This window comes from Colletotrichum spaethianum (assembly GCF_022836535.1).
Source record: "Colletotrichum spaethianum MAFF 239500 DNA, contig52, whole genome shotgun sequence".
NCBI lineage: Eukaryota > Fungi > Ascomycota > Sordariomycetes > Glomerellales > Glomerellaceae > Colletotrichum > Colletotrichum spaethianum.
The window spans coordinates 43,482-69,370 of record NW_026054822.1 but is presented as its reverse complement, the minus strand read 5'-3'; the positions used below and the strand labels follow the sequence as shown (position 1 = coordinate 69,370).

The 25,889-nt window shown below is 52.5% G+C and overlaps 5 protein-coding genes across 5 annotated transcripts; 3 read left to right on the top strand and 2 right to left on the bottom strand.

Annotated features, from left to right (window-relative positions):
• Nucleotides 1–624: 624 nt before the first annotated feature.
• On the bottom strand, nt 625–1,727 carry ColSpa_11873 (uncharacterized protein; the record flags this gene model as incomplete). Its single annotated transcript, XM_049278085.1, has 2 exons — nt 625–1,007; nt 1,052–1,727. The coding sequence occupies 2 exons, from the start codon at nt 1,725–1,727 to the stop codon at nt 625–627; spliced, it is 1,059 nt and encodes a 352-aa protein (XP_049134042.1).
• A 2,024-nt stretch (nt 1,728–3,751) lies between these two features.
• Nucleotides 3,752–4,169, bottom strand: ColSpa_11872 (uncharacterized protein; the record flags this gene model as incomplete). Its single annotated transcript, XM_049278084.1, has 2 exons — nt 3,752–3,839; nt 3,886–4,169. 2 exons carry the CDS (start codon nt 4,167–4,169, stop codon nt 3,752–3,754), a joined length of 372 nt encoding a protein of 123 aa, XP_049134041.1.
• Nucleotides 4,170–9,491: 5,322 nt separating this feature from the next.
• Nucleotides 9,492–9,719, top strand: ColSpa_11871 (uncharacterized protein; the record flags this gene model as incomplete). The annotated part of the gene is made up of 1 exon (XM_049278083.1): nt 9,492–9,719. The coding sequence occupies one exon, from the start codon at nt 9,492–9,494 to the stop codon at nt 9,717–9,719; it is 228 nt and encodes a 75-aa protein (XP_049134040.1).
• A 10,869-nt stretch (nt 9,720–20,588) lies between these two features.
• ColSpa_11870 (uncharacterized protein) lies at nt 20,589–21,002 on the top strand (the record flags this gene model as incomplete). The annotated part of the gene is made up of 1 exon (XM_049278082.1): nt 20,589–21,002. The coding sequence occupies one exon, from the start codon at nt 20,589–20,591 to the stop codon at nt 21,000–21,002; it is 414 nt and encodes a 137-aa protein (XP_049134039.1).
• Nucleotides 21,003–23,733: 2,731 nt separating this feature from the next.
• Nucleotides 23,734–24,315, top strand: ColSpa_11869 (uncharacterized protein; the record flags this gene model as incomplete). Its single annotated transcript, XM_049278081.1, has 2 exons — nt 23,734–23,816; nt 24,210–24,315. 2 exons carry the CDS (start codon nt 23,734–23,736, stop codon nt 24,313–24,315), a joined length of 189 nt encoding a protein of 62 aa, XP_049134038.1.
• Nucleotides 24,316–25,889: the final 1,574 nt, after the last annotated feature.

Sequence of the window (25,889 nt, the reverse complement as noted above, 5' to 3'; positions counted from 1 at the left end):
TCGCGACCAGGGTTAGCCAAATGCGGCGAGACCTGCACGCGTGGCTATGCAGCCCCGATGAGCGGTACGATGACTCCTTGCAAATGCGTCGTCTTGCGGGCACCTGTTATTCACGTTCCTAGAATGGATTTGTCCAGGTTTTCCCGCCGGCACCAAGGTGCTCTGGACCCACGGCCCTGCGGGTATTGGCAAACACATTCTCTGCGCAACCATCATTGAGCATGTCACGAATACAATACAAACGCCCGTCGCCCGCGTCCTCTTCCTCTCGTCAGACACTGACAGGCGTGAGGGTCCCTTCTTGGCTGTGCGGTCATGGACCTCCCACGTCGTGACGCATCATCACCAATAGCCTGGTGTCCCCCCCCATACCAACATGTTTTGTCTCAACTCCCTTGGTCGACTGATCATTGGGGTAAGTCGAAACGTACTGTTACGGGACATTATTTGTTTGATCCAGATGATGATTCTGTTGCCTTGATGTTGGTTTTCTCCCTCGCAGTTTTCCAACATCGGTTTTGCAAATGCGGAGGCAGAGTCTGCGGTCAAGTTATAAAGCAACTAGGCATCCTTCACCGGAGACCCGTGAGTGCTGGCGATAATGAGTAAGACCAACATGTCACACTAACAAAATTGTATGAGTCCAACATCTGGGTCACTCAAACTGAATCCCTCCTTACCCCGGTTGATGCCTGGGTAGAGACGCCCTTCAACCATTTGCATGAGGTTGCAGGAGCATCTTTGACGATAGCCTGAGTAGAGTACACCAGACGAGCGAAAACTTTGCACCCACTCCTCAACTGCGGCTAGCTCATAGCCAAGGTAGGGTTCTTGTGGTGTCGGATCCAGGAGCTTGTAGTTGCACATGTTCTTGGTAAGGCTGCCAAGAAGAAAGGCAGAACAGTCAAACCCGCACCCCGCTGATCCTCTACACAACGACGCCAACAGGTTGCCAAGCACCTTGCACACAGCGTTGATCGCGTCCTGTCGGCGCCAGTCAATGGCTTCTGCTGAAGTTAGCAACGGAAGTTGTGGCAAAGAAGTCGCTTACCAATGAGACTTGGCGGGATGGGCAACTCGAGCGTTGGGACAGGGCCCTTGCTCTTTTGCACGGCTGTCTTGGTGACGGCCTTGAACACAGGGTCCTGCCGGAGAATGACAGAGATCGAGAGCCAAAGCACCAGCTCACGGTTGCACTCAGATGGAAGCTGTTTCTCCAGGGCTTCGACCCACATGTTTGAGAAGAACGCAATTGCGTCGTGACACTCGTAGTAGTCGATCATGACTGCAATCTTTGCTAGAGTCTCGAGATCTATGCGGCGGGGAATGTCTTTTGTTTTTGCGTGAATGATCTGCATCAAAAGAAGAAGAGCATCGACGTCCCAGTCCGACGCATCCAATTGGTAACGGCCATCTGGTCCGAGGGTTATAGCCTCCCTCCAAGGGCTATTGAACTGAGTATTGAAGTAGCGCGACGCCAGGGAAAGGTGCCGGGAGGAGAGAAGGAATGTAATCTCCGGTACCAATTCGACGTCGTCCTGGAGTGGTGTTGTATGTTTCGAGTGCCCGTCTGCGGAGGCATCAAATCCTGGGGGTACTGGCATCGTCGTTTGCTCCGAAGCGCCGACTAAAGGGGGTCCATTTGCAAGGGCCTCCGAATCCGTGACGGGTTCCGTGACGGTGGAGATGCCAGCGTCTAGACTTTGGTTTCTCTCCTGTGTCGCCATTTTCTTCATTTTTTTCGTCTGCTTTTTCTCTTTCTCTTTCTTCTTCATCTTTTTCCTTGCTTTCTTTTCTATTTTCTTGAACTTTTTTTCGTCTTCCAGCCATCTCTCATTCTTCTTTGAAGTGGAAATAGCGGCCCAGAAATTTTCATCTCCCTCGGGCTGTTGCTCGGCAGGGACGGAAAACACGGGCTGGTTACAAGTCGGCCAAGGAACCCCTATTCTATGATGACATTAGAGATCAAAACCCCGTCTCTTCAGGTCATGGGGCAAAAGTCAAAACCGCATATTCAGTCTGTGTATGCTGTTTCTCACAGACTCATCCCAATCAGCGAACGGCGCGTTTGGGTTCCGTAAAGTGAGCACAACGTCGCCATCTGCATCAAGCTTGTGGAAAGTCTCGTCGGGCATGGTGCTGTATTGCGCAAAGGCTTGTTGTTTGATTGCTTCGTCGATAGTTGGGCCTGCCAATGTCGAGTCTTGTCCTATTTATCTGCGGCGCAGCCTGCATGTTCCCAGTGGCGGGGTTGTTGGTCTCCCGCAGTCGTGGTGGCGGCTCAGCACTTTCCCATGATCCCTTGTGTTCTTTGTGGGATAGGTCTGACCTGCTGGTAGTGAAGGGCTGCGTACAGTACCTACTATGTCAGAAGTCTTTGCACATCAATAAGGATAAGCCAACGAAAAGCTACAGTGGGGTGGTGAGCCACAGGACCTCTGGTGGTGCACTGTGAAGTGACCCCAAGCTAACGGGTTCCCTCTGTGCCGTTGATTGGGTTAGGTATTGTTATTGCTGTGCAAACACTTCTGACCTAGTACTGTACGTGGACGGGGAGCAAACGCAGCTGAGTACAGCATGCGTCGCAATCTTCTCGTTTGTGGTACTTGGCCGCAGGATGGCACAGGTGCGATGGAACAGCAAAAGAAAGGTGGCGCCAACAAGCTCGGACCAACCACTGTGAGCAACTGAACTTGGACAAGCGGCAAAAACGGTGGAACCTGCTCATGAAGTACATGATGGTAGGGATGTCTCCATGCAGTGGTGCCTGAAAGACCTCTCTGATAGCCACCGATGGTGGAGCAGTGAAGGCCGTACATGCCGAGTTGCGACCAGACCAACGGCAGCCTGTGCTCGGCTGAGGGCGACATCTTGTTGGTAGTGGATGCGCTTGTAGCCTGCAGCAGCCGTGCAGCCGCGACGGGCTCCATTCCCCAAGTGTTTCCCTAGGCGCTAAGCTTACTGGGCCGAAGGAGCTGCTTCGCAAGCTTGACTCATAAGCTTCGTCTGGGTCAGAGAGGTTCCCAAACGGCTTATCGAATCAGAGGGGAGTATCGCCAGGTTCGGCTCCAGACCAGACAGATACACCATGATTATTGCGGAGGTTCGAAGTCGTGTGGCCAGGTAAGAAGCCGCTGCAAGCACGGCGGCATCGTCTCATGTCTCGTCCGAACCTATAAGCAGACCGGGAAGTGGTAGACTTTGGGCCCGACGTACTGGAACATCGCTGTCGGTTGTGTCACGTACTCGCGACAGCGTGACGCCTCTGCGGGACGTCACGTCGGCCTTCAGGCAAATAGAGACGCTGATAGTGTTATCCGCCACCAATCCACTCGAGACCGCGCAGTTGACATTGGTCCTTGACAAATAGCGAGCTTACGACTGCCCCAAGCGGCTCGCGTTCCCCGTCGATGCTGCCCTTCCACCGCCTTTGCTCAGGCGGTCTGCTTCAGCGACATCCAATTCAAAACACCGGAGCCCAATCTATTGAGGTGTCACCATCGGCAGCGAAACTTCAAGCGACTTTGAGACGTGGGCTGCCGTTATAGGCCACTTATGAAAATTGCAGTTTCATGCGATTCCACTCCTCACACGCTGTCACCGTAACAGTCGCTGCGACAGCACCCGCTTATCCTTTATTTTTGGCGGCTTCAGCAGCGCTAACATCATCCACCACTATCTTTCGCATCAACGAAGGCTCCCCATCAGGCGCAATCTCAACTGCTTCACCATAAGGTGGGCCTTCCTCTCTCTAGCCGACTTCGTTGATTTCCGTGATCTTGGCTTCCACTTTGGCCCGGAGATCCCGCGAGAAGTTCTTGATTTGGTCACGACTCTCTCTGTCATGGCGTCAGAAAAAGCAGCACATAGAAGTTGCATTCTTACCTCAAAAGCGCCTGGTTTTTCGTTAGGCGGGCCACATCAGAAGTGTCTGAGAGCCTGTTCTTTGCAAGTAATCTACTCATATCCTCCTTCCCTGCGGCTTCTCTGGCATCATCTGTCATGCACCAGTCTGCTACAGCGACGACCACATCCAATAAATAGAGGATCACAGTAATCGCTTCGACTGTGCAGCCATACTTCTGGTTTGACGGCAGACTACTCTTAGCTTCATCGAGGCGTATGCGGATATAGTTACAGAGGTTGACTTTCGTAGCGTCTGAGTCCATGGTATGGTCTGTGTAATGAATACAACCAACCGCTTGGAAAGCTTCGGTGTTGCGTCACGAAATGGCGGATGTGGACAGACGGGCGATAGAAGACCAACATCCATTTATACCACCAAAGCTAGCAATTGCATTTCTCGTTGCTCGCACCAAGAATCGGCTTTCAGGTGATGCGGCCAAGAGCAAGCACCCAGACCGACCAACACTCTTGGAGACGGAACTCTCCGCGATTGGCCAAAGAACGAGCCTTCCCAGTCGCACTACCCGCACCGGTGGAGGTTGATCTTGGGCTATGCATGATAGGCACAAAAGCAAGGTTCTCAATTGGAAGGTGGGTTGCTGCCTGTTCAGTGGGTAATGAGATTCGCCTACCTTCCCAGCGCCTTGGCTACATGAGTCACTGAGGCCACTTGGTCAGGTAAGGAAGTTGAGACGACCTCCCGCAAGTTCAAGGGTTCTTCAAAACACATTGCTTCTTGTCTCGGTCGACCTGACGTGAGACCCCAACAGGATGCAACAATGAGCAATTGTTTTATCTCATGATACTGACTCACAAACCCTGTCTGCCCTGCTTCGTATGTGATGACTGTCAGCATGCATATGCAAAAGTGCGATAACAGCGTTCAAGGCTACAAACCCCGCGCACTTCGATTCGCCCTGCGAGGCGCCACGCGGCGATCTGCAGGCCTTTTAACCGCCTACTCCAGGAAGAAAAGCCGCTGAAGGGAACAAAAAAGCAACCCTTCACCGGCTTAACTTATCACAGCAACCCACAACAACGGAGACTGCTGGTTTCACCGTTGGCGTCCCCGGGCTCGCTGGCCTCTTCAGCTCCTGTCTAGAGGGCGCTGACAATTTGCAATCGTAACCTTCAGCCCGGGCCGATGCCAAAAAAATTCCGTGTAATAAGTCAAGACACCTGAGAATAAGTAAATCTCATCAGCATAGGTCTGCCACCGTCCATATACCTTTGATGTCCTACGCTGAGAGTAGTTCTTCAACCCGTGCTACCGATTCGTCCAATAAGCCCACTGCTCAACATGGCCCCGGGGGATAAATCGGCCAAGTGGGGCTGCTGGCAGCTTCCGCATCTCCCCGTCCCGGTGCGGCACATAGAAGGGCTTATTAAGGAGCCCGGAGGTCCGGGCTTGGCTGGAGACTCATGGGGCCAGATCGTGCTCTAATTATCGCAACATTCAGCGTACAGTCGGTAGTATAGGCGATGGCAAGGTCTCACGCTCCCATCTGAACGAAGGGCATCGCGGTGTATCAGACACACTGGCGATACCACGGCCGAGGGCGGCCGAGAGCGGCCCAGGTACGACCTGAGAACGCAGCTCCCCCGCTGCCTTCTGGTTACCACCATGGGGCTACGGCCCACCGGAAACCCCGCACACAAACCCAGGTCCAGCTTCCCTTTCCTGCGACTCGTCTCCGATTCACAGCCGACCATGTCTTGCAGATTAGAGGCGCAGAGTAACAGCTAAACCGGCACGGCATGCACTAACGTGCAGCTCACATCGATACGCCAAGGCCCGAATTGGGATAAGGCTTATACACACTCTTCACGGCCAAGGTATGCGCTGAAGTACCCACATCGTACATCTTTGCCGCATCTCGGTCCTGAGCGCCGCACCACCGAAAGATGCGCGTGATATCCCATCAAGTGCGTATGAACCTCGTTTTTGCCAAGGGCGGGGTAGACCGATTCAATTCACCGACTAGAACTTCTGACCCAATGAAGAACTCAGAAAAGAACACTTTGGAGTGAAATTGGATACTAAAGTGGAGATCCTCATTCTTGGCAAGAATCAGGTCCATTCGCATTCGGTGGGATAGATAGAAACACTCGATGAAAGCAGGTAAAATTATGTCTTAGGAGATCGATCTTCGGCGACTTCCGCACGCCTGGCTTTCCATCGGCATTGATCCCACCGATTGCGCAATCAAGGCTGAAAGATATCTTGGTCTCCTTGGCATGTTGAGCGTCTCTGACCAGGTAGGTAGCAGGCTATTTACTACGTACTGTAGTCCGTGTTCCGCCACACAGCCCGACTCTGCCTCAGCAGTAACAAAACTTCCCTGCATTCTCTACCTGCTCAGTTGATGGGGGTAGTGCTTCAGGCTGCGCACGTGAGTCGCACTCCCTTTACGTGCCCTTTGCCAATCTCGATTTCGGCAATGCACCAGGGGACCAAGAGACATCTTAAAACGCCTACAGGGATGCGAGAGCCATTTTTAGGAAGCTCACAATAGCGCGCTTTGCTGCTGGGGAGTGAAAAAATGTAGACATCCCTCTGATTGTACGACATTGTTCCACACGCTTATACTGATTGGTCTCTTTACGAAAGAGCTACGCATGCCTCAGGCGCCGATGTTCCTTAATCCGCAAGATCACTAGAGAGCTGAATGACGATGACTGAATCCTGTCCATCGTCTCTCAGAGCTCCGCGATCGTCAACAACAGCACTCAATCACGGCATATACAAACGTAAGCCGCTAAGGCTGGACGTCAAATGATCTACTTCGTAAATCTCTTTACCGTATTTGCCTAAGATTTACTGTCTTGAAGCATTGACGAATATGAAGTCGTGGCCTTTCAGCTTCTATGGCCCTGTTGGGGACTTGTTAGTTTTACGTTCCATGGCCTACCCCTTTCGGAAAACCACTCAGCAACCCGTACCTGTATTGTAAACACTCGAGCCTTCTCCAAAACAAGACTTTGACCCTAGGCAAAACCTAGGCGATGCCGCCTCATACCCAGCACGGGCCACGAGTTTGTGCTATCCAAGTTTGTACCTCAAGCCTGCCCGGGCTTTCCCGTCTCGAAGCCGACCGACACACGTATCCATCCTCTCAAGCCACCGTGGCGTCCCCCTAGGTCTCAAAAACAGGGACTACTATGCCGGTGATGCCACGTTACATAGCAGAAGCTCTTCATCACGATATGCCAAACGTCCAGTCTTCAGTTACCACGCCTCCCCCCCAAATCGCAACCGGTGATGTCTTGCACATCAAAAACAAGCAGCAGCCGTCACAACGCCCATGAATCCAGCACCATGTTTTCCGTAAAACGTCCAGTCACAATGCGTAGTGTCTTCGGGACCGATTATGCCTCTAGCCCGTGGCTCAAAGCTAGAAGCATTGCTCAGTCTCAACATAAGACATGTTATATTTTATTTGGGTTTGAGGTCGCATAACACATATCTAGCAGGCCAAAAGGTACTACTTCAAATCTAGCAACAGGTGATATCTTATGTTGATCTGTCAATTTAACTATCTACTTTGATTTAACCATCTGCTTTAAGGGGGCCATCTTTATGCTGAACCATCTCTCGTCAGCTAGTCTAATTTGCAACCAAGTCCCAATGATGTCATATCATGACCCGTATACCTCATTGAGCTTGTCGATGTCGCGAAGGATTCTAATTGTGTACATCAGCGTATGAAGCTGGGCGGAATGTGGCCATTTTACTTACTGATCACGAAGGTCTGCGGAATCGGGGGTTGTGAAAGCTCGATGAAGGTTGAACTTGATACTGTACAATCGGATGCGGTCGTTCCACTCTTCGGCCGGCTCGTCGGGGGGGATCCGTTGTCGATACTCCCTGAGATATGGCCAATGCCACTCTAGTTCTTCGGTTTTGCAGCGCCATGCTCCGAGTTCGTACTCATTATGAGCATACAGCGATGCAAAGCCAAATAGAACTGGTGATCCTGTACTGGTGTTCACCCCCATGTTGTTTAGAAATAGGTTGCCGTGAACGAGACTTGGCTTAACAGATCGCCCGTTGGATTGTAGATTGCCAAGGAGACAGGGGACTGTCCGAACAAGCAGAGTCGCAAAACCAGGGTAACCATCGAGCCATGGACCATGAGCAGCAGTCTCAAGCTCAGAAAGGTGCTTCAGCATGTTGGCGAAGAACCTGGCCCAATTAGAGTCCCAGTCGACAAACTGGGGGACTTTGTCGCAGTACGTGCGAGTAGGAAACCCAAATTTGTCTTGAACTGGTGAGACACTGTTTCGGTGAATAAAGGCGATGCGGTCACACAGATCCTTTGGTGTAGGGGGCGACCTGTGTATGACGAGGAAATCCATGACGAGGAAGACGGGGCCGCTGGGGTATAAATTCGAGTCGCCACTTTCAAATGTCTCTTTCATGGCCCTTGGTCTTTCTCTCTCTCTTGGTCTTTTGAGCTCCGTCCCTGTCGAGCTCCGTCCCTGTCGAGCTCCGTCCCTGTCGAGCTCCGTCCCTGTCGAGCTCCGTCCCTGTCGAGCTCCGTCCCTGTCGAGCTCCGTCCCTGTCGAGCTCCGTCCCTGTCGAGCTCCGTCCCTGTCGAGCTCCGTCCCTGTCGAGCTCCGCAATTGCCCGCTCAGTTGCTGCTTCAATTCCTGGAATGCGGTCAAAGCAGTATGTTCTCCAACCAGTGACTCTTGCGCGGCAGCCGACGTGGCATACTATCAGGCGATAATCAGCTAATACATATGAATAAAGCATACGTTTTCGTACCTTGATGAAGTAATTTCTTTCTCCATGTGGTTCGCGCACAATGATGCGCCCTTTGATCGTCCAGGCTGAACTGTATGGTTTAGCGTCAACGATTTTTGACCCTGGTGGGAAAACTATGCCGCACAGTCATGTTAGTGTCTTGGCTATTTTCAGTAAGGACAGCTTTCGTACAAGCCATGATATCTTGGTCTATGACCATTCCACCGATTCTCAATGCCATGCGTGCGCGGATGGAAGGATGCTACGAAGCTGAACGTGGAGGGCAAAAAAAGTGTCGTTGATTTGGGCCAAACCACACTTTAAAATTTCACAGCGTAACATTCACCCAATCTTGGCGCAGGACGATGCCCTTGCTTCTGAGCTGATTACGCCTGTTTGATCCATTTATTCGGCGAATCATCGTGCTTGCAAGGTTGTTGGTGCCAGGGGCCATATTCCGAGCGCTTATCTCGCTGACACAGCCGGTATCTTCATGGGGTAACATCAAGTGATAAATGGAAAGCAAAGGCCTCCTCATCGTCGTTGGTTGTCACATCCTCGTTCACCCCTTTTCAACCTTCCTTACTTTACCAACTTTTGGAGCAAAATGTCGACATGTGCCGCCAATCGGAAAAGAACGCGCTGGGTATGGCGTTCCGACACAGATCAAAATCCTATCGGACTGCACAGTGTGTCTGAGCCCCAGGAAGGGCCTGTCTGTATGGATATTGTGTTTATACACGGGCTTGGCGGAAAAAGTCGGGACACGTGGACTGGAAAATCCAATCCAGCGTACTTCTGGCCGGGATCATTGAAGGAAAAGGACCCACTCCAGATGGCCCGCGTATGGACGTTCGGATATCAAGCAGACTTCAAGAGTCTATTCAAGAAGTCGGAGGCTGGGATTACCGAGTTCGCTCTGGATTTGCTTGACGACCTGAGAAACAAACTGCTCCAGGAAGAAAGACTCGCACCACTACTTGAAAAGCGCAAGAAAAGAGTTCCTCTCGTTTTTGTTGCCCACTCAATGGGCGGACTGGTTATCAAAGAGGTGGGTTCCTGAAGGCTCTCCTATGCCTCACTTACTAACCAAAGACAGGCGTACCTGAAAGGCATAGACGGCAATGAATATCAGGACATTGCGAAATCTATTTGTGCCATGTTTTTCTTGGGAACACCTCATCAAGGCTCAGCAGTTGCCGACACTTTGATTTGGTGGTTTGAAAGTCTAGGACGCGGGGTTGAGCCGTTCGTTAGTGCTTTGAAGCACAAGTCGCCTGAACTTTCCAGGATTAATCAGAAGTTTCTCAATGCGGCCGATAGGTTGTATATAACCTCATTTTATGAGACACTTACGACAAGGCTCGGACTATTTTCTAAGGTGGGTTGTCATTCTTTGTTGTGATGAAGCACATGTTGACATGGTAATAGATAATTGTTGATTTGAATTCGTCTACCTTGGGGTCGAGAAGGGAGATCAGGGTTCCCCTACACACTGATCATCGGAATATTGCCCGATACGCTAAACCAGCAGACCCAAATCTAGAAAAGATTGTACGAAGACTACGGCGATGTATGTATGCCTTTGGGCCATGGAAAAACAACACATGGGATGTGGAGCAGGACCAAAAGGTTGCTTTGATAGGCCAGTTTCTTGGGATTAAAGAACCACCCCAAGACGACTTGGCCTTCTTTCTGGATCAAGTGGCACCGGGGACATGCGACTGGCTCAAAAAAGACCACAGCTTCCTCGCTTGGAAAGGAAAACAGTCACGCAGCCCTCAGATTTTGTGGATCCATGGACTTCCTGGCTCTGGAAAGTCAGTTCTCGCTGCATATGCCATTCATTGCATTCAGAAAGATTACAAAATGCCCTGCTACTACTTCTTTTGCAGGGATAACGACTGCAGCAAGGCATTGATATCCTCGATCCTCCGGTCTATCGCCTTGCAGACAGCGAATGAGTCGCCTTACTTCTTCAATCATCTTGCAGCCCTCGCTCTCAGAGAAGATCATATCGAGCACGACTCGGCAGACGCGGTTTGGGATCAACTGTTCGCTAATGTGTTGCCGAATCTCGAAGAAGATTACGACGAACCGGTTTGCTGGATCATTGACGGGCTGGATGTATGCTCCTCCTGTGCGTCTCTCTTCGCCAAGGTCGCTTCTGGTAGCTGCTCCAAATTACCACTTCGGATTCTATTTGTCAGTCGATGGTCCGGAGATCTTTGCGCTGCTGCCAATCATTTCGGCGCAAGTGTAATTGACTTAGATGTGCTGCCGACTAGACAAGAATCCTTACGTTCATACGTGGAGTCACGACTGAGGAGCACACATCGCCACCTTCTGAGTCGGATTGTCAAAGATGCACAAGGGAACTTTTTGTGGACCAATTTAGTACTCGACGACCTCCTACATTGTTATACGGAAGGTTCCGTAACCACTGCAATGGATGAGTCACGTTCGTATTTCGAGGCCTCTTGGAAGACAATTTCTTCAAGGCTTGTAGCTCGCTGGAGGGGGGACGAGTGCCACGTAGCGAAAAGCATCCTTGTCTGGGCGACGTACGCGAAGTCGCCTCTCTCAGTCACAGAGCTTCAGACCGCTTTGAGGCTGCAGGGTCTGATCTTGCCTAGACAGTATGATGTGGCTCACCTCTGCGGGGCATTCATCAAGGCTAGGTCAGATTCACGGATTACGTTAAGCCATAGAACCGCACGGCAGTTCTTGACGGAGGCTTCCGACCATGAACTCTACCTTGACCCACATCAAGCCCATACAAAGCTTGCAGAGGTTTGCTTGCGGGCGATACTCGAGATGGGCGTAGAATCTCGAAGGACTTATGAAGCAGAGCCCTTTCGCAGCTATGCGATGGCTTCATGGGAACACCATATTTGCCGACTCAACGAAATTAAGACATTTGAATCTTTTTCTGACCGTACAGGCGAACAGCTACTGTCTGTACTTGAGGAGTTCCTTGTCGGAGGCTCCATGGTGAAGTGGATATGCTGGGCCGCCAAGAATAAACAGCCCAGTTTGATTGTATCCGCAGCAAACTCTCTGGCAATATGGCAATCGATGAGAGTACGGTCAACAATTGGTCACCGTGCGGATACCTTTGCGGGACTCTGGGCTGACGAGCTGCTAAGAATCCTTGGAAGATTCGGAGGCTGTCTCCTGAAGTACCCAACGGCGATCTATACCATCGTTCCACCCCTTTGCCCTGGGTCCTCGTTGCTTCGCACTCAAGCTAGATACACACACGGAGCACATCCATTTCGAGTCAGGGGTATCTTTCGTCGACACTGGGACGACCTGCTTGCAAAAGTTTCGGATCGACGAGGTTTCTCAAACGTGGCGTGTACGAAGCAGTACGTCGCGTTGTCTACGATGTCCGTCCTAGGAGAGGTCCTCATTTTCCCATCTCTGGGTCTATTTTCTAAGGCCATCATACAACACGGAGAGTTCATTCAGAAACTCCGATTCAGCAATTCGGGGACCATGCTGGCGACATACGGTACTCATGCCATCAAGATTTGGCAAATAGATGAAGCACACCCAACCTGGACCTTCAGCGCTCCTTCGGCCGTCACTATCTTGGACATGGCATTCAGTGAGGATGACACATCTGTTCTTACATGTGCTGAAGATGGTGATATTTGGCGTTACCCATTACTGGAGTCAACCCGTGTGGGTTTCTTGCTTGGATCAACGCTGGAGGAAACCCCTAACGCTGACTGGGAGCACCCTAGTGCGGCAGCTTTTAAGCTAGGAACCAACATGCTTGTAACCTCCTACAAGTATCTACCGATGTCAGTATGGATGCTTTCGAGCACTGATGTGACGAGGCGCTGGCGCCAGCCAATCTCGCGATTTCCGAGAGCTGAGGTGAAAAGCGTTTGCTGGACTACAGCTTCACAACTGGTATTGACTGTGCGGAGCAACGGATCAGCAATAAGTTGGGACCCCAGAAATCAACAAGAAGTCCAAATCGCTACTTCGGGAGTAGAAATACTGAAAAGCGATACATCAGGTTCGCTTCTTATCATTAGCGACGGCAAAGAATCCATTTCCATCCGAAACTCGGAAGACCTCTCACTTACTTGTGAGTTGAGAGGTGTTGGAGTACTCAAAGACATTGCATTGTGTCCTCAGGGGTATAGGTTATACGGTCTCCAAGGAGACACCTGTGGGATTTGGGGACCAATCTGCCTCGCTCGGCATTCATATCCCAGGAGGGCAGGTTTTGACGAAACTGCTGGAGAATATGAAACGACCCCACAAGAAGGTCCCTTGACAAACTCTGACACATCATCACTATGCTTACCTCCGGTAGAGGCTTTGACAATCGGATCGCGGTCAAAGTTCTACTGCACCGCCCATTCTCGTGGTCAGATAAGTATCTATGGGGCGGATGGAAATATGATACTTATGGAGCCCTCGTCTCATCCTCGCACCATCACTCATTTGGCTTGGAGTCATGATGAAATGTACCTTGCAGTACTAGATGACGAAGCGAGATTGTCTGTCAAGCTTTTCGAAGCTACGAAACTGCCGCGCCTCGAAGAGATCGCTCGAACGACTCTTAGCGGAGAGATTCGGGGTCTGCTCTTCAGCCAGGATGGTAACTACCTGCTTGTTTCTATTGGCTGTTCAATTATGCGCCTGTCGTGGAGAGACGGCATAGTAGCTTGTAGCTTCTCTGCAAGCAAGCCTTATCAATGGATGATCCATCCCAATGATCCAGACATGGTCTTGGGCTTTGGAACCCATGATTTTCGCATACTGCGGACGAGCAGTCTGGAACCGCAAGGATATTTCAACTTCAGTGAACAGCAGACTCACGTGGTAGCGAACTGTGCTGAGTTTATGCAAGGGGCTGTCGATGCTCAGGTGACGGATCTATTTTCTGAAGAAGATGGATCTCAGGTACTTGTGCGGGTTCGCCAGAGTAATCGACCGGAGAAGCTTTGGCTGTTCTACATTGACATCAACGAAGTGGACGCTGCATACCGTGCCCGCTCTCAAATGATACCTATCTCTATTATACACCGATCATACATGGAGCGGGTCTCTCAAGTATTGGGACTAACACAGCTTGACGACGTTGCAGAAAGTTGTGTTCCTGTCCCGGAGCGACAAACTGCTCTTGCATTTATCGACAAAGACGGCTTGCTCTGCACCTTGAATAGGACTGGGCTGATTAAAGATCATGCTTTCTTGAGCCCAGACTGGCTCGACCCGCGTTGTCTAGAATTAGCTAAGCTCGATTCGAATGGGTCTCTCGTTATTCCCAAAGATGGGCAAATTGGACTTTTTACTGGCGTGTTTCAGACATCGTTAGCATAGAAACGACCAAGCCTCCATCTTTGACAACTTATTTAATTGAGAGTAGAAATCTAACGCGAAGTTGGCTTAACTATATGACCGCTTTCGTGTAGGACGACCGGCCGCGTAAAGCGTCATCGTTTAAGAAGGCGTTCAGTCATAGCAGACTAGCTAGCAATAGCCTCACGGTTATCCTATGGCAAAACCCTTTTGTTACCCTATAGTTACCGACATAATGAAGAAGGTCGTACATAAAAAGAGAGGTATAAAACTACCTATTCGACAATCTCGAGAGGCTTATGATCCATGTCCAAAGTCGAGCCTTCACAACACTAACGCAGGTTGTGATTTTATATAGTAAATCATGTTAGGTATACGTATGTAACCCTGTTATGAGTCTACTTGTTGCTTTTCATCGACGCAAATGAAAACCGACCCTTTGCTGCATTTGTCAAAGGGCGATATGGATGCCTCTGATCTTTCTTAACTTGGTGTCCAAGCTTGGCTGGGGTAGATCTGTGGCCTATGTGGCTGTTGGCTGCTCAATGCTGAGGGCCAAGCGAAACGTTCTGCTGGCCTAGAGCTCCCTGGACTGTTTTCAACGGAACAGGGGCTCGGTCAGCGCCCTCAAGAGGGTCTTGACCAGTGTTCTCACAAAGCTTAGAACGGAGAACTCTTGGATGGCTGTCCATTCGAGGGCTTCCCTCCGCTATTGACCTTGGTGAAGGCCGCGATGCAATGCACGACGGCTAGCCATACAATACACTGGCCGGAGACGACAACGCCACAAGATGCTGAACGCTCCCCAAGGCGGAAGGCAGACGACATTTAATCATTATATGGAATTTTTTTGCATCAGCCCGGGCTGAACGTGCTGATCCTGCCGCTAGATGGACAAATGTCCCGCCAAGACTCGAGAGCCACAGTGGGACAGTCTCCAGTTCTGGATTTCGAACCAATAGCGAGAAATTTGGAGCGGACTGGGGGTTCCTTGCGACCGAACACCGCCGTTGTTACGCAAGCACTGATGCACTCCTGGGCGACGTCAGGGGTTATGGGGCCCTGGCAGGGGTGTTGATTCTACGAAAGTCCGTCTCGTGAACCTCCAATTCTGACTGTGGACAAGTTTTTTGGAAATGTGGATTTGCGGCGCGGACTTACATATTGGTAAGGACTCTTTGGTGTGAACTTAGTGGTGCAACAGCAGGCGACGGCAATAGAGCCATTTCGGGCTCCCAATGTTCACGACGGTTCCGATGTTCACGACGGGCCAGAAACAGCTTTGAAGCCATGCAGAGATAAGTGGCGCGGCAAGCTGGCGAACGTCATTTCCAGCCGAGCAAATGACGAAGACGAAAGAATCCAATACTCGATACTCCGCGGCGCAGTTCTGAAGATCGGTTTCCTGCTGTGATCTGTCAAAGACGATGGCGGTGGTCTCCTCTGACGACGTCGTGTACGAGTATGATAAGAAGGCCACGGAGAAGGTCCGGAAATACATATGGCTGCAGCGCCAAACGCAAGTCAGTCAGACTGGGCAAAGATGCGAGGGCGTTCTTCGCTACGATACACTGCATGCCGACATACGGACAGCTCGACGGAGCTATTCACGTCCTCAAGGGTCAGAGCATCCCGGACTTCAACCAGGTTGTAAGCCCATTACGTTTGGGGAAGAGAGGGGGGAAGCTGTCGTATCGTAAGAGGTGTGGCATAGACTAAGATGTGGGTCAGCTACTAGATTTATATAACGGCCTGCAGCCCATCGACCGTCGACGCCGTAGCCGGCCTACCCGGTCTACCGCCCGCTATCGGCGGAGAGAGAGCACACCGATTTTGGAAGAGTTTATGGTCGAGACAAGCGACAGGGAGGATCAGGCGCCGTCGACTCATGCGGTTGATTGAGAGGGACGCAGAAGACGCGGAGGACGTAGGGCAAGGCGCCGACGCGGACCACCAACCCGCCGTGGATGACGGCTAGCACGACGCGGACACGAGAAATCTGCGAGAAAGCACAGAAGACGCCGCCCATAGCCCGGACGTTGTCAACGGCGACAATAACGACAATGGCGACGCTGCCGGTTACTCAGAAGCAATCGTCTTAACTGCTGTAACAGGGACAGTGACGAAGGACGAAGGTACGGACGAAACGATGGACGAAGGGGACAAATTCGCCGGCCGCGGCCTCGACAGGGGGCCTTCTGTCAGGGACGATCCCGCCCCGAACGGGACGTGTAACGTGGGGGCCGCCGGCGACTTTGACTGGCCCGAGCTTAGGCTTGAGTCAATGACAGGGAGCGAGCCAGTATTAATACCCGACTGGCTAATGGTAGAAGTGGAGGGGACGGAGGGCGCGGAGGTCGCTCCAAATGACGAGGCGCCACGCGAGGATTCGGTCCTCACGACGCTTTGGGAGAGTGCGCAAAGAATGAGCAGCATGAACCAACTTTGCTTTTTCTAAAGTGTGTCGCGGCAGCTTTGGCACACAAGGCAGAATCGCATGAAGAAGGCGGCGACATTCGACGCTTCGGCTGATGGCGATAGTGCGCATGGCGACCGCAAACAAGACTTGCAGGCCGGCGCAGCATGGGGTCGGTGGCCAGCCCGGCGGCAGCCAAGTCCGGAGCGGGCTGTCTGACGCAAGAACAGGTCCGCTTCTTCCAGCCCTCGCCCGGCTGTGTGTTCGTCAACCCCAGACCAGGGCCGAGAGAGGAACGGTGCGCGGCGGTGGCGGTAGCAGTGTAGGCGGGATGCAAGCGGTCGGCTGAAAGGCTTCGTGTCGGATGTGCGCTGGCCTGACTCCAGCGTAGGGACGCCAAAATACCGAAAGCAATGGGAAATACAGAGTAGAGGTTGTCGGTTGAATCGGTTTTCTTATTTCACTCTCGACTTTGGTACGTGCGTGAACAAGCTGAAATGCTGACGTGATCATTCGCCGATAAACCAACCCCAGAAGGAAGGTGGCGGTGGTGGCTCCTTCCATTTTGACGGACGTCCCTACCTTCCTTTGACCCAATCAACTACCCAGCCAGTTCGGCTGGCAAGCAACTATCTCTCTGTCAATAATCTGACTGCTTGGCGCTTATCCTCCATCACCATCGTCACCGCAGCCGTCGTCGCGATCCTCCTCACAGCTCTTTCGCCAGAGCAAACAGCGGACCGCCCTCCGCTATACCTTGGGACAGGATTTTGTTCGGCTCTTTGCTTCGCTTGGGTAAGTAACATCGGCGAAATCGAACCATAGTCTGACTGTCTGCAGATTGAGATAACACGAGCAGCGCGCTTCGGTTTGGTCTACAACCATCATAGTCGCCATCCGTTGAAATCTACCCTCTTTCGCGCCCACCCTCTTTCCTCCTTTCCTGCGCTCTACTTACGGCCAACTACCATATTCTCTTCAAAGAAGCTTCTCGATTACCAGCCCGAGGTTCACCAAATTGCTCCTTCCACCTTTTCGAGTGCCGCCAGACAACTTGCCAACCTGCCAACCCACGCCGATCGCAGCGAAAACGGCCATGGCGCAGCTGCCTTTGGAGTTGTAGTGCGACATCATCGGGCAGCTCAAGCCGTCTCTGCGAAACGCCGCGCTCAACAACCTCATCCAGTGCTCTCGTAAGCTTTGGGGCCAGCTCAACGGCACGCTCTACCGACGAGATGCTCTGAACGGCCTTTCTGTACTGTGGACGACGGCGCGAGGGGATGCCGCCGCTCTCCAGAAAGCCATCCGCCATGGCGTCGCTGTCGACGCACGATGGCCAAAGAAGTGGAGGAGCCCCTGGAAGGAATCTTGCCCGGCAAAGTGGCTCGCCTTCACGCACAAGGTCAAGGGCTACACAACGCTGCAAGTCGCTGCTGTGCTGGGTCATACCCACCTGGTCGAGACGCTCGTCATCGCCGGCGCCGATGTCAACGCCGTCGCGGTTTGCTGCTGGCGCTGTGAAGCCGAGGCGGAAACCGACGCGATTCACAACGTCACGCCTAGAGCCGCCAGGAAGACACCGCTCCACTTGGCCATATGCTATCACAACTGGGACACTGCTAAGGCCATCGTACGCCACGGTTCCTCTCTGGTAGTGGACGGTCCCGATGGCCCAGAGGACGTGCTCGGCTGGATTGACTACAACGGACCCAACATCCGCAATCTGTCGGCTCTCCACGATCTGAGCCGCCGCTGGGCGCCCGGAGACGAAGCCTGCGACTTTGCCGACTGGCTAGTGACACATGGCGACATCGACATCAACGCAATGACGGGCCAAGGCATGACGCCTTTGGCGACGGCGTGCGCTGCCGGACAGTTCAAGCTGGCCCACCGGCTGCTGTCCCTGGGCGCGAACTGCAACGACCGCGTGCCGACTCGGCCTACAGAGACGCTGATCCATATCGCGCTGAGAGCCTGCAACGACATGGGTACGCGACGGTTGGCGGTCAACACTAGCGAAGACGAATATTCGCTTTACCTCTCAGGACGAGACGAAGCCTTCGACATGGTACTGGAGCTGGTCCAGCTGCTGCTACACAAGGGCGTGGACGTCGACGCAACGAACGCAAGCGAACAGACGGCGCTTCATGTCGCCGCGACCTTCGGCGGGCTTGGTGTCATCGAGTTCTTGCTGGGAAGCGGAGCGAACGCGGAGTTGCAGGACGTCTCCGGCGCGACGCCCTTGGATCTGGCAAAGAAGCAGAGCCCGCTTGTGACGCCGGCCCGCTGGTCCAGACGCCCTGGCTGCGGGCCTTCGCCGTCCCCTACCACTGGCGACGACATCGGATTTGTGGCAGCACGGTACCGCCCTCTACTCGCCGAGGCCTAGGCGGCACGCGCGTTCGACTCCGACGGCCCGCAGTTCACGGATCAGGCTGGCAGGGTGGTTTTCGAGCTCAGCGAGATCCACACGCCGCACGTAGCGAGCAGCCTGCGTCACCAGTGTTGGGTGGTCGTCGACGGTCAGGACCCGATTCTCGAGCATGTCCCCCACCTTTCTTCGACCTACCGGGATGGAAATCCACTTCTCAGATTCGCCCTCAGCGGAATATCGGCTGTGTTCTGGGCCGCCGAAGGAAGGCTCCGAGTCATTCCGAAGTTGAAGACGTACGACAACCATGTCAAGGCTTTACGAGAGCACATTTTAAGAGTGGAATTTCGTGACTCCCGCAACAAGACCTGCTTCTTGCGATTCGTCCTCCCGTTCGTCCTGACTATGGAGGAGAAGTCTAGGTAAGCAGTGTGGCTAGTCGACGCACTTATACCAACCAACTGACCCTTTTCCTAGATCGTTCGTTCGCCGGGCCTGGAAGAAAGGAACCATGTAGGAGGCGATGTAGGAAACACTGGCTGGATGGGATCGCCTTGGCTCATTTGCTTCGATGTCATACTTGCACTTCGCCTCAGGCCAAGCTTGCAGAACACTACCATATGTATACCCGCCGTAGCATGTTCAAGCTGTGAGTGTGCTTTACATAACAACTCTTGCTTAGGTCCTCACGGGTTTCTGCGATCTGACGTGAGTCGCTGTGACGCAAGCGCCCGACTCTGACGAACTTCGAATTGTCGCCCTTGAAGAAGCAGCGACGTAGATGATGGCGACGACGACGCCGACGACGAGTATGATGATACAGCGCTAGATGGTTGCCGCGGTGGTTTTATCTCGGCCTTAGAGAAACGAGAGCAGGGTGCGCCTCGTCGCACCTTCTCCGTCATTTTTTTTTTGTCGCGCCTTCCCCCTCGGCCCTTGTTGCGTCCGTCTGATATCCTCCCCTCCCCCGACTCGAATCACTCGTTGTTTTCTTTTCTCCTTGTCGATTTGATCGTGCCCTTCTGCTGGTTGACAAGTAGCGCTCGTATCAGCTTATTAGCTGCCGCTGGCGACAGCAGCTCTGACTCCACCGCCAGTAACACATATCAAATACTCCTCTTGAGCTCCAAATGACTGAAGTCGAGCAGAATCAACGACTAGGACAGAGCTTCCTGAACAAACCCGGAAGACGCGCACCCCCGACGACGGCGGCCACTCGCAAAGCCAAGAAGAGACCACCTAAGTCGAGACACGCGTGACCAGACAACTCACACACAGCGCGGTCCGTCGGCAAACCAGGTAAATATCCCCTTCCAACTGTTCACCGTGCCGCAGCTGATTTTCTTCCAGGCGCCAGCGCTTGCTCCGGATTCCAAGATCCTTTTTCCTACAAACGAGCCCGAGACGAATATGCCCCTCAGAATTCCCGGCCACCTCCCGTTCTTTCCTGTCGAAATCATGATGATCCTGGGAAATCTCGATTGGGAACCGTTCCTGCAGTCGATACGAGTCAACAAGTTATGGTTCCGGTGCAGTAGCGACATCTTGTAGCACAGAACTAGCATGTCCTGGATCTCGACACCTCACATGTCACTTCAAAGAGCGCAGTTGTATGCCGACGCAATCACCACCCTCGTCGACTTCAGATCTGGACTCTACTCCCAAGCCGCATGCGACACACGGCCAGCCGGCTCAAAGCACTGCGCTTCCCGAAGCTGCTTGCGCTTAAGGCCTCAGGGTCGAGAGCAGCGACCAGATCTCCTCCTGAAACACCTTGCGCGGACCAAGCCCGGCCTCGGCACGATCGAAGTCGAGACATGGCCGCAGACAGCGCGCCAACGGAGTCCAGTGCTGTGCAGCACGAGTCGATCCCCCGGGCTGCATACCCGATTGCTGCCCACCATCTCTTGGAGATGACCACGTCGATAAGAGGACTCGACTTGCTACGCTGCGACCTGGCCTTCGGGTCCTTATGCCATTCCATGGGACTGACGGAAGGGATCACGCGTGAGCATCCTCACCTCAGTGATCTGCGCTTCGGCTTTGGCGTCTACCAGCCAGATGAGGTTCTCTTGGCTTCGTCCTTTGTCCTGCGTCATCAGTCGTGGCGAAGGCTTTTGGTGAGCACAGCGCTCGTGGCAAATTGGGCGGGCGAGCATGATTACGATGCAGTCGATCCTCATGAGGGACTGGAGCGGGCCGCCGACGTGTTGAAGGGGTTGTCCCCGTAGCTGGAGGTTTCTAATCTACTAAAGAGAGACAAAAGAGGGAACGGAAATGGGGTGTGTGCCAGAAAGAAGCAATTGCGCGGCTTGAGCAAACAGGGCAAGTCGAGAGGGGAACATGGCCGATTTTTACGCAAAAGTCGTAGTCTCTAGGATGGGGGCAGAATGGTCGTGTTGCTCATCCTCTGGCAGGCTCTCAACACCGCCTGAACAAAAGAAATGCAAAACAAGTGCGGTGAAGCTGAGGCCTTTGATTGTAGTGACCAGCAGGCTGGTTGAGAAAGGTTAGAAAGAGCGATACTTGCTGGCTGTGTGGGTGTACTTTAATAGACAGCGAGGATCCGGGTTGCGGTCTGTTCGTTTCTCGTTTCCAACCCAAGCTCCCCCGCTCGTGTTATAGAACAGCGCCGACGGGAGAACTCAGGCAGCAGCCGCCTACAACGAACTCTTGCAAGTTGCATCTCGATCTGTTAGACAGGTCGTGTCCATTTTTACCTTGTACCGGACTGGAAACGAAAAGGACTAACGGCAAGGTCTTCATAGGGAGGTGTGACATTGGGAGAGTAGCATAAAAGAGAGACAAGTGAAGTGTTTATCACCAGTCAGCCTGATTTCACCATTCCGGCAGATTCGCCAAGCCGTCGCCCGTAGCGGAGGGGGAGCAGGTTGACATTTGCCTCAACATGGCTGATCTTTTCCAGGAATGTCCATCGATGCTCTTGTACGGACTTTGTTGTGGCATCAGTATCCGCCTGCAAGGGTCAGGTTTTCCTCCAAGAAGATGGCTCTGCAGACAATTCTCGCTGTACTTCCACACCTCAGGGTGTCAGTGTACAACAGAACACCTCTCGGTGTGTATCCACCCACCTGCTTTCACGCCGCCGCATCCCATCAAAATCCTCGTTTCGCTTTTAATATCCACCTCGCTCACAACAACGACAGCGCTTACTTCCGTATCTCACGAAGGCAGCGGTAGCTGACTCAGAGCCGAGTTCGCAACACACTTACTATCATCACCACCACTCGAACGACATGGTACGGCTTGCTTCGACGCTTCCTCGACGCTCTAATCAGCCCGTGAGCCGTGGCCCTGCAAAAAGGAACTAGAGGAAGATCCATGGGCCGTTGCGCATCGCGACAAACCTCACCGCCTCCGCGCGCCTTATCCCCACTACGTGCGTCGCCGACATCGTCACTACTACAACTACTGTCACCTCGTCGTTGCCTGCCGTCGACACAATCATAGACAGGATTTACTCCACAGCGGCTTATACCACCTGATCTGTGACCTATCTCACCACCTTTAGTTGCGACAACTATGAATGCGTCGGTTGTTCAGACTCAGTTGCAGTGCTCCGCTGCAAGAGATGGGTACAATCCTTATGACATTCCTCCGCACGAAAGCCCCAAATTGGAAGCTTTAAATCCCAGGAGAACGCCCTCACCAAGCCCTTTGCCCAAACTCTGTGTATGATCGATTGTGTGGGATTTCAATGGCGATCTACCAGACGACCTTGCAGGCGGCAGCCCACCAGTCGCCCGAAAATCGATAGACATTTCATCTTTCCCACACAACACGGATGGGTATTTAGCCCTGAATGTCCCCGTCGTGGTTCAATTTGCCGAGAGCAGCCACCCGCGGTGCCGTTCCGAGCCCAAGCCGAGGAGCCCAAGCCGAGGAACGCAGAGACCACATCGTTAGTGAGCCGTTCACAATCTACACACAGCGGTTTATCCCCCCTTCTAGAATCACCACCGTCAAACGAAAGTATGCAAGGCCCATCACCGTGAATAAGGGCCCAGATTGAAGACTTGAATAACTTCAAGCGCTTAGAGTGGGCTGTGGGAAACGACCTCAGCCTTGCACAACACGCTGCTTCATTTTGTCATCGGCGGAGCCCCGACAACAGTAGCGTAACGGCAGAAACCCCAAGCATGAATCAGACCGCTACGACTCTTTAGGTCTTCAGCCCCTTCTTTATCTCGCGGTTGATATACCCGTACAGGGTCGCAGTGAGAAGGATGCTGCCATGCTTGTGAGATAGCTTATAGATGCTTGCTTAAGATGGATGACTGAATCAAGAATGGCCACGGATAATTGTTACATCTGCCTCTGCGTTATTCTAACATAGCGCACCGGTCCATCATAGCCATGGTCTCCGTAACCTCAGCGTCATCCAATTCCCCGATTACCTACAAATGCATCCGTATAGCTCCCACACATCCTCAGACAAGAGTAACCTCTCAGGACGGGAATGATTCGCAGAATAGAACACGGGACTTTAACAAGATCTCCTGTCTCCATTCCTTGCATATCGCTTCCTTGCAGTCTATGTATTCCGTAGCGTTCAGAGAGAGGGTACTACATCCTGAAGGGGGTGTCCTAGACCTCCAGTCATGTATCTCGACACAAGAAGCCGGTTTTGGCCGCATTAGGCCCATGTGGGTTTAGCTGGGTTGCCGGTTGAAGTCGAGAGTAACGTTTGAAAGGGAATGGCTTTCGCGAACCACTGTTGTATTCCATGTCTGTACAAGCAAGAAGCTTCGAAGTCGACACTTACGAGGTTGGCAGTGTGAGGTTACGTGCCCGCTACGAGAGTTGAACATTCCCCTTGGCTTACTGCAAATGACTCGGATACTCCATCCGGCTAATTTGAAACAAGTTGACACAGTCCTCCTGACAGCCGTTCCGGATCTGCGTTGAAGTGCCGGGCGGATTACACAGCAGCGTCTCGAAATGACACTGAGCAACAGTCAAACAAGACAGGAAAAGAGAGAGCAGGGAAACAAGACAAGCAATACGCAATACGACGATCAAAGGTAAGTCAAGCTATTAATAGGTATTCATGGTTGACCTTTCTCTAGTGAAAGTTCAAGTTTGAGACTGGCTGAATACGCTGTAAACAAGTGACATTATACGTCTATGGAGCCCACGATGGCTTGTGACATGAGTGATGTCTGGATGGTTCGAGCGCCGCATTTCCTGAACCCATGCTCCCACGTCTCTGACTGCTGTTTCCGGACAATCTTTCTTGCCTATGAGATAGTTCTGTATGGCGGATGGCGAGAACTCATTTGTGGGGACCGCCTTTGCGAACTCTTCAGCCAGGGTCTCAATCTCTTCTTTCTCACCCGACACTAATGAGCAAAAGAGGGATTTTGCGCAGTCCTCGTCTGCTAACTGGAGGTTGTATGTTTTGTCGATTCTTCCAGGTCTGATAAGAGCTTTGTCGAGTGTGGCGGCACGATTAGAAGTCATGACGAGAAGGCGGTCTTCACGTGCCCCTACGCCATCGATGAGATTGAGAAGTGCGGATAGTGTAACGCCCACCCTTCCTTCGATGGATGATGCCTCACGGTCGATGACGCCGGACACGTCAATGTCCTCGAATAATAGCAGGCACTTTGACGGCAGTCTTTTAAATAGCTTAATCAAGTGGTTGTTGGTCATATCAGGGGATCCCAAACTGACTTGATAGATTGGCAGTTTGAATTTCGTTGCCAGAGCCATACACAGAGACGTTTTCCCGGTGCCTGGGGGACCGGCGAACAGATACCCGCGTCGGTGAGGAACGCCCCTGTCCTTATACCATTTTGCCGTCTTAGGACTGTAGAAGTCATCCAGATCTTTGACCAATTCTTCTGTCATTCTCGGAGGAAGGGCCATCGTCTCTAGTCTCCGGGACTGGCTCGCAACATGGTCCCACCCGGGCGTCTGATCCTTCGGATCAACGACTGCTTGGTATACTTCCACATCCTGGCTCTTCGATTTTTTGAACTCTTGATGAATCTCTTCGACGACGTCTCTAAGATCCAAGTCCTTGGAATGCGTTCTGAATTGAAACGATTCCTTTGGCTCCCCCGGAATTAATCGGTTGCTGACTCTCGTTATGCAGACGTCATGGCCCTTGTACTGAAACCAAACCGAGCCCGCATCTGGGGTAAACACTAAGTCCTCGCCCGGGGACCAGTCTCCAGAAATGGCTCTTCGTATTCGCAAAGGATACGAGCCTCGGTCAGCCGTAGCGACCAGGTGCTGAGAACCTAACAGCTCATGCTTCCAGCCCGCCCAAGCGATTACGCTCTCAAACAGCGAGTCGTCGTTGTGGATTTTGATCGTCTGCGTATTTCTTTCCCAGTACTTCTCGAGAGAGGTGATGAGTTTGTTCTCCAATTTTTGGTAGCCGGGGATGCTGCGAACGGAGGTAGAGATTACATAAATGGCTCCCAGAACCCACGACAAATGATGTAACATCTCCATCCCCAGCATGTATGTGGGCAAAAGAGAAAGAAAGCTGAATTCGGCCATTTCAGTTGATGCGGTGGTGAACAAGATGAAGATAGTAAACACGATGTAAAGTCCAGCGACCGAAACTGGGACTATTTGTACACGTATGGGTTGCCCTTCAAGAGTGGCCAAACGCCTGAACGCAGCAAGATCCAAGCGAAGGAGGCTCCTAGCCTTGGTGCTCTTCCAAGGAGTGAGAATCCCTGCCACTTGGGTTGGTCCGACCGGACTTGCCTCCCAATACGGACATTCTATCAGGCAGCAATGCAAGTTGCCGATGCGATTCGGTGTTCCATTGAACGCCGATTTACAGCGCCATGGACGGGCGGGGGGAGATGGAAGCGGTAGGTACTGAGGAATACGAGAAAGGCTAGCGGGAGAATTCGCGGAGCCTCATAGCCGCTGTCAGTCTGGCTAGCGGGTTCCTAGAGCGCTGCATTGTGATATACTGGGCAGGTCTTGGCCGGACCTGCCTTAGAGCTACAGGTTGTCAAGGCTATGGTCTATGACTTTGCCAATAGCGCAACCCACCCATTGTCTGAAATAGTGCCCCACTGGATGCCGGCTGAGAGAGAGCAAGGCAGAAATATTGCAGAAGACAGGAA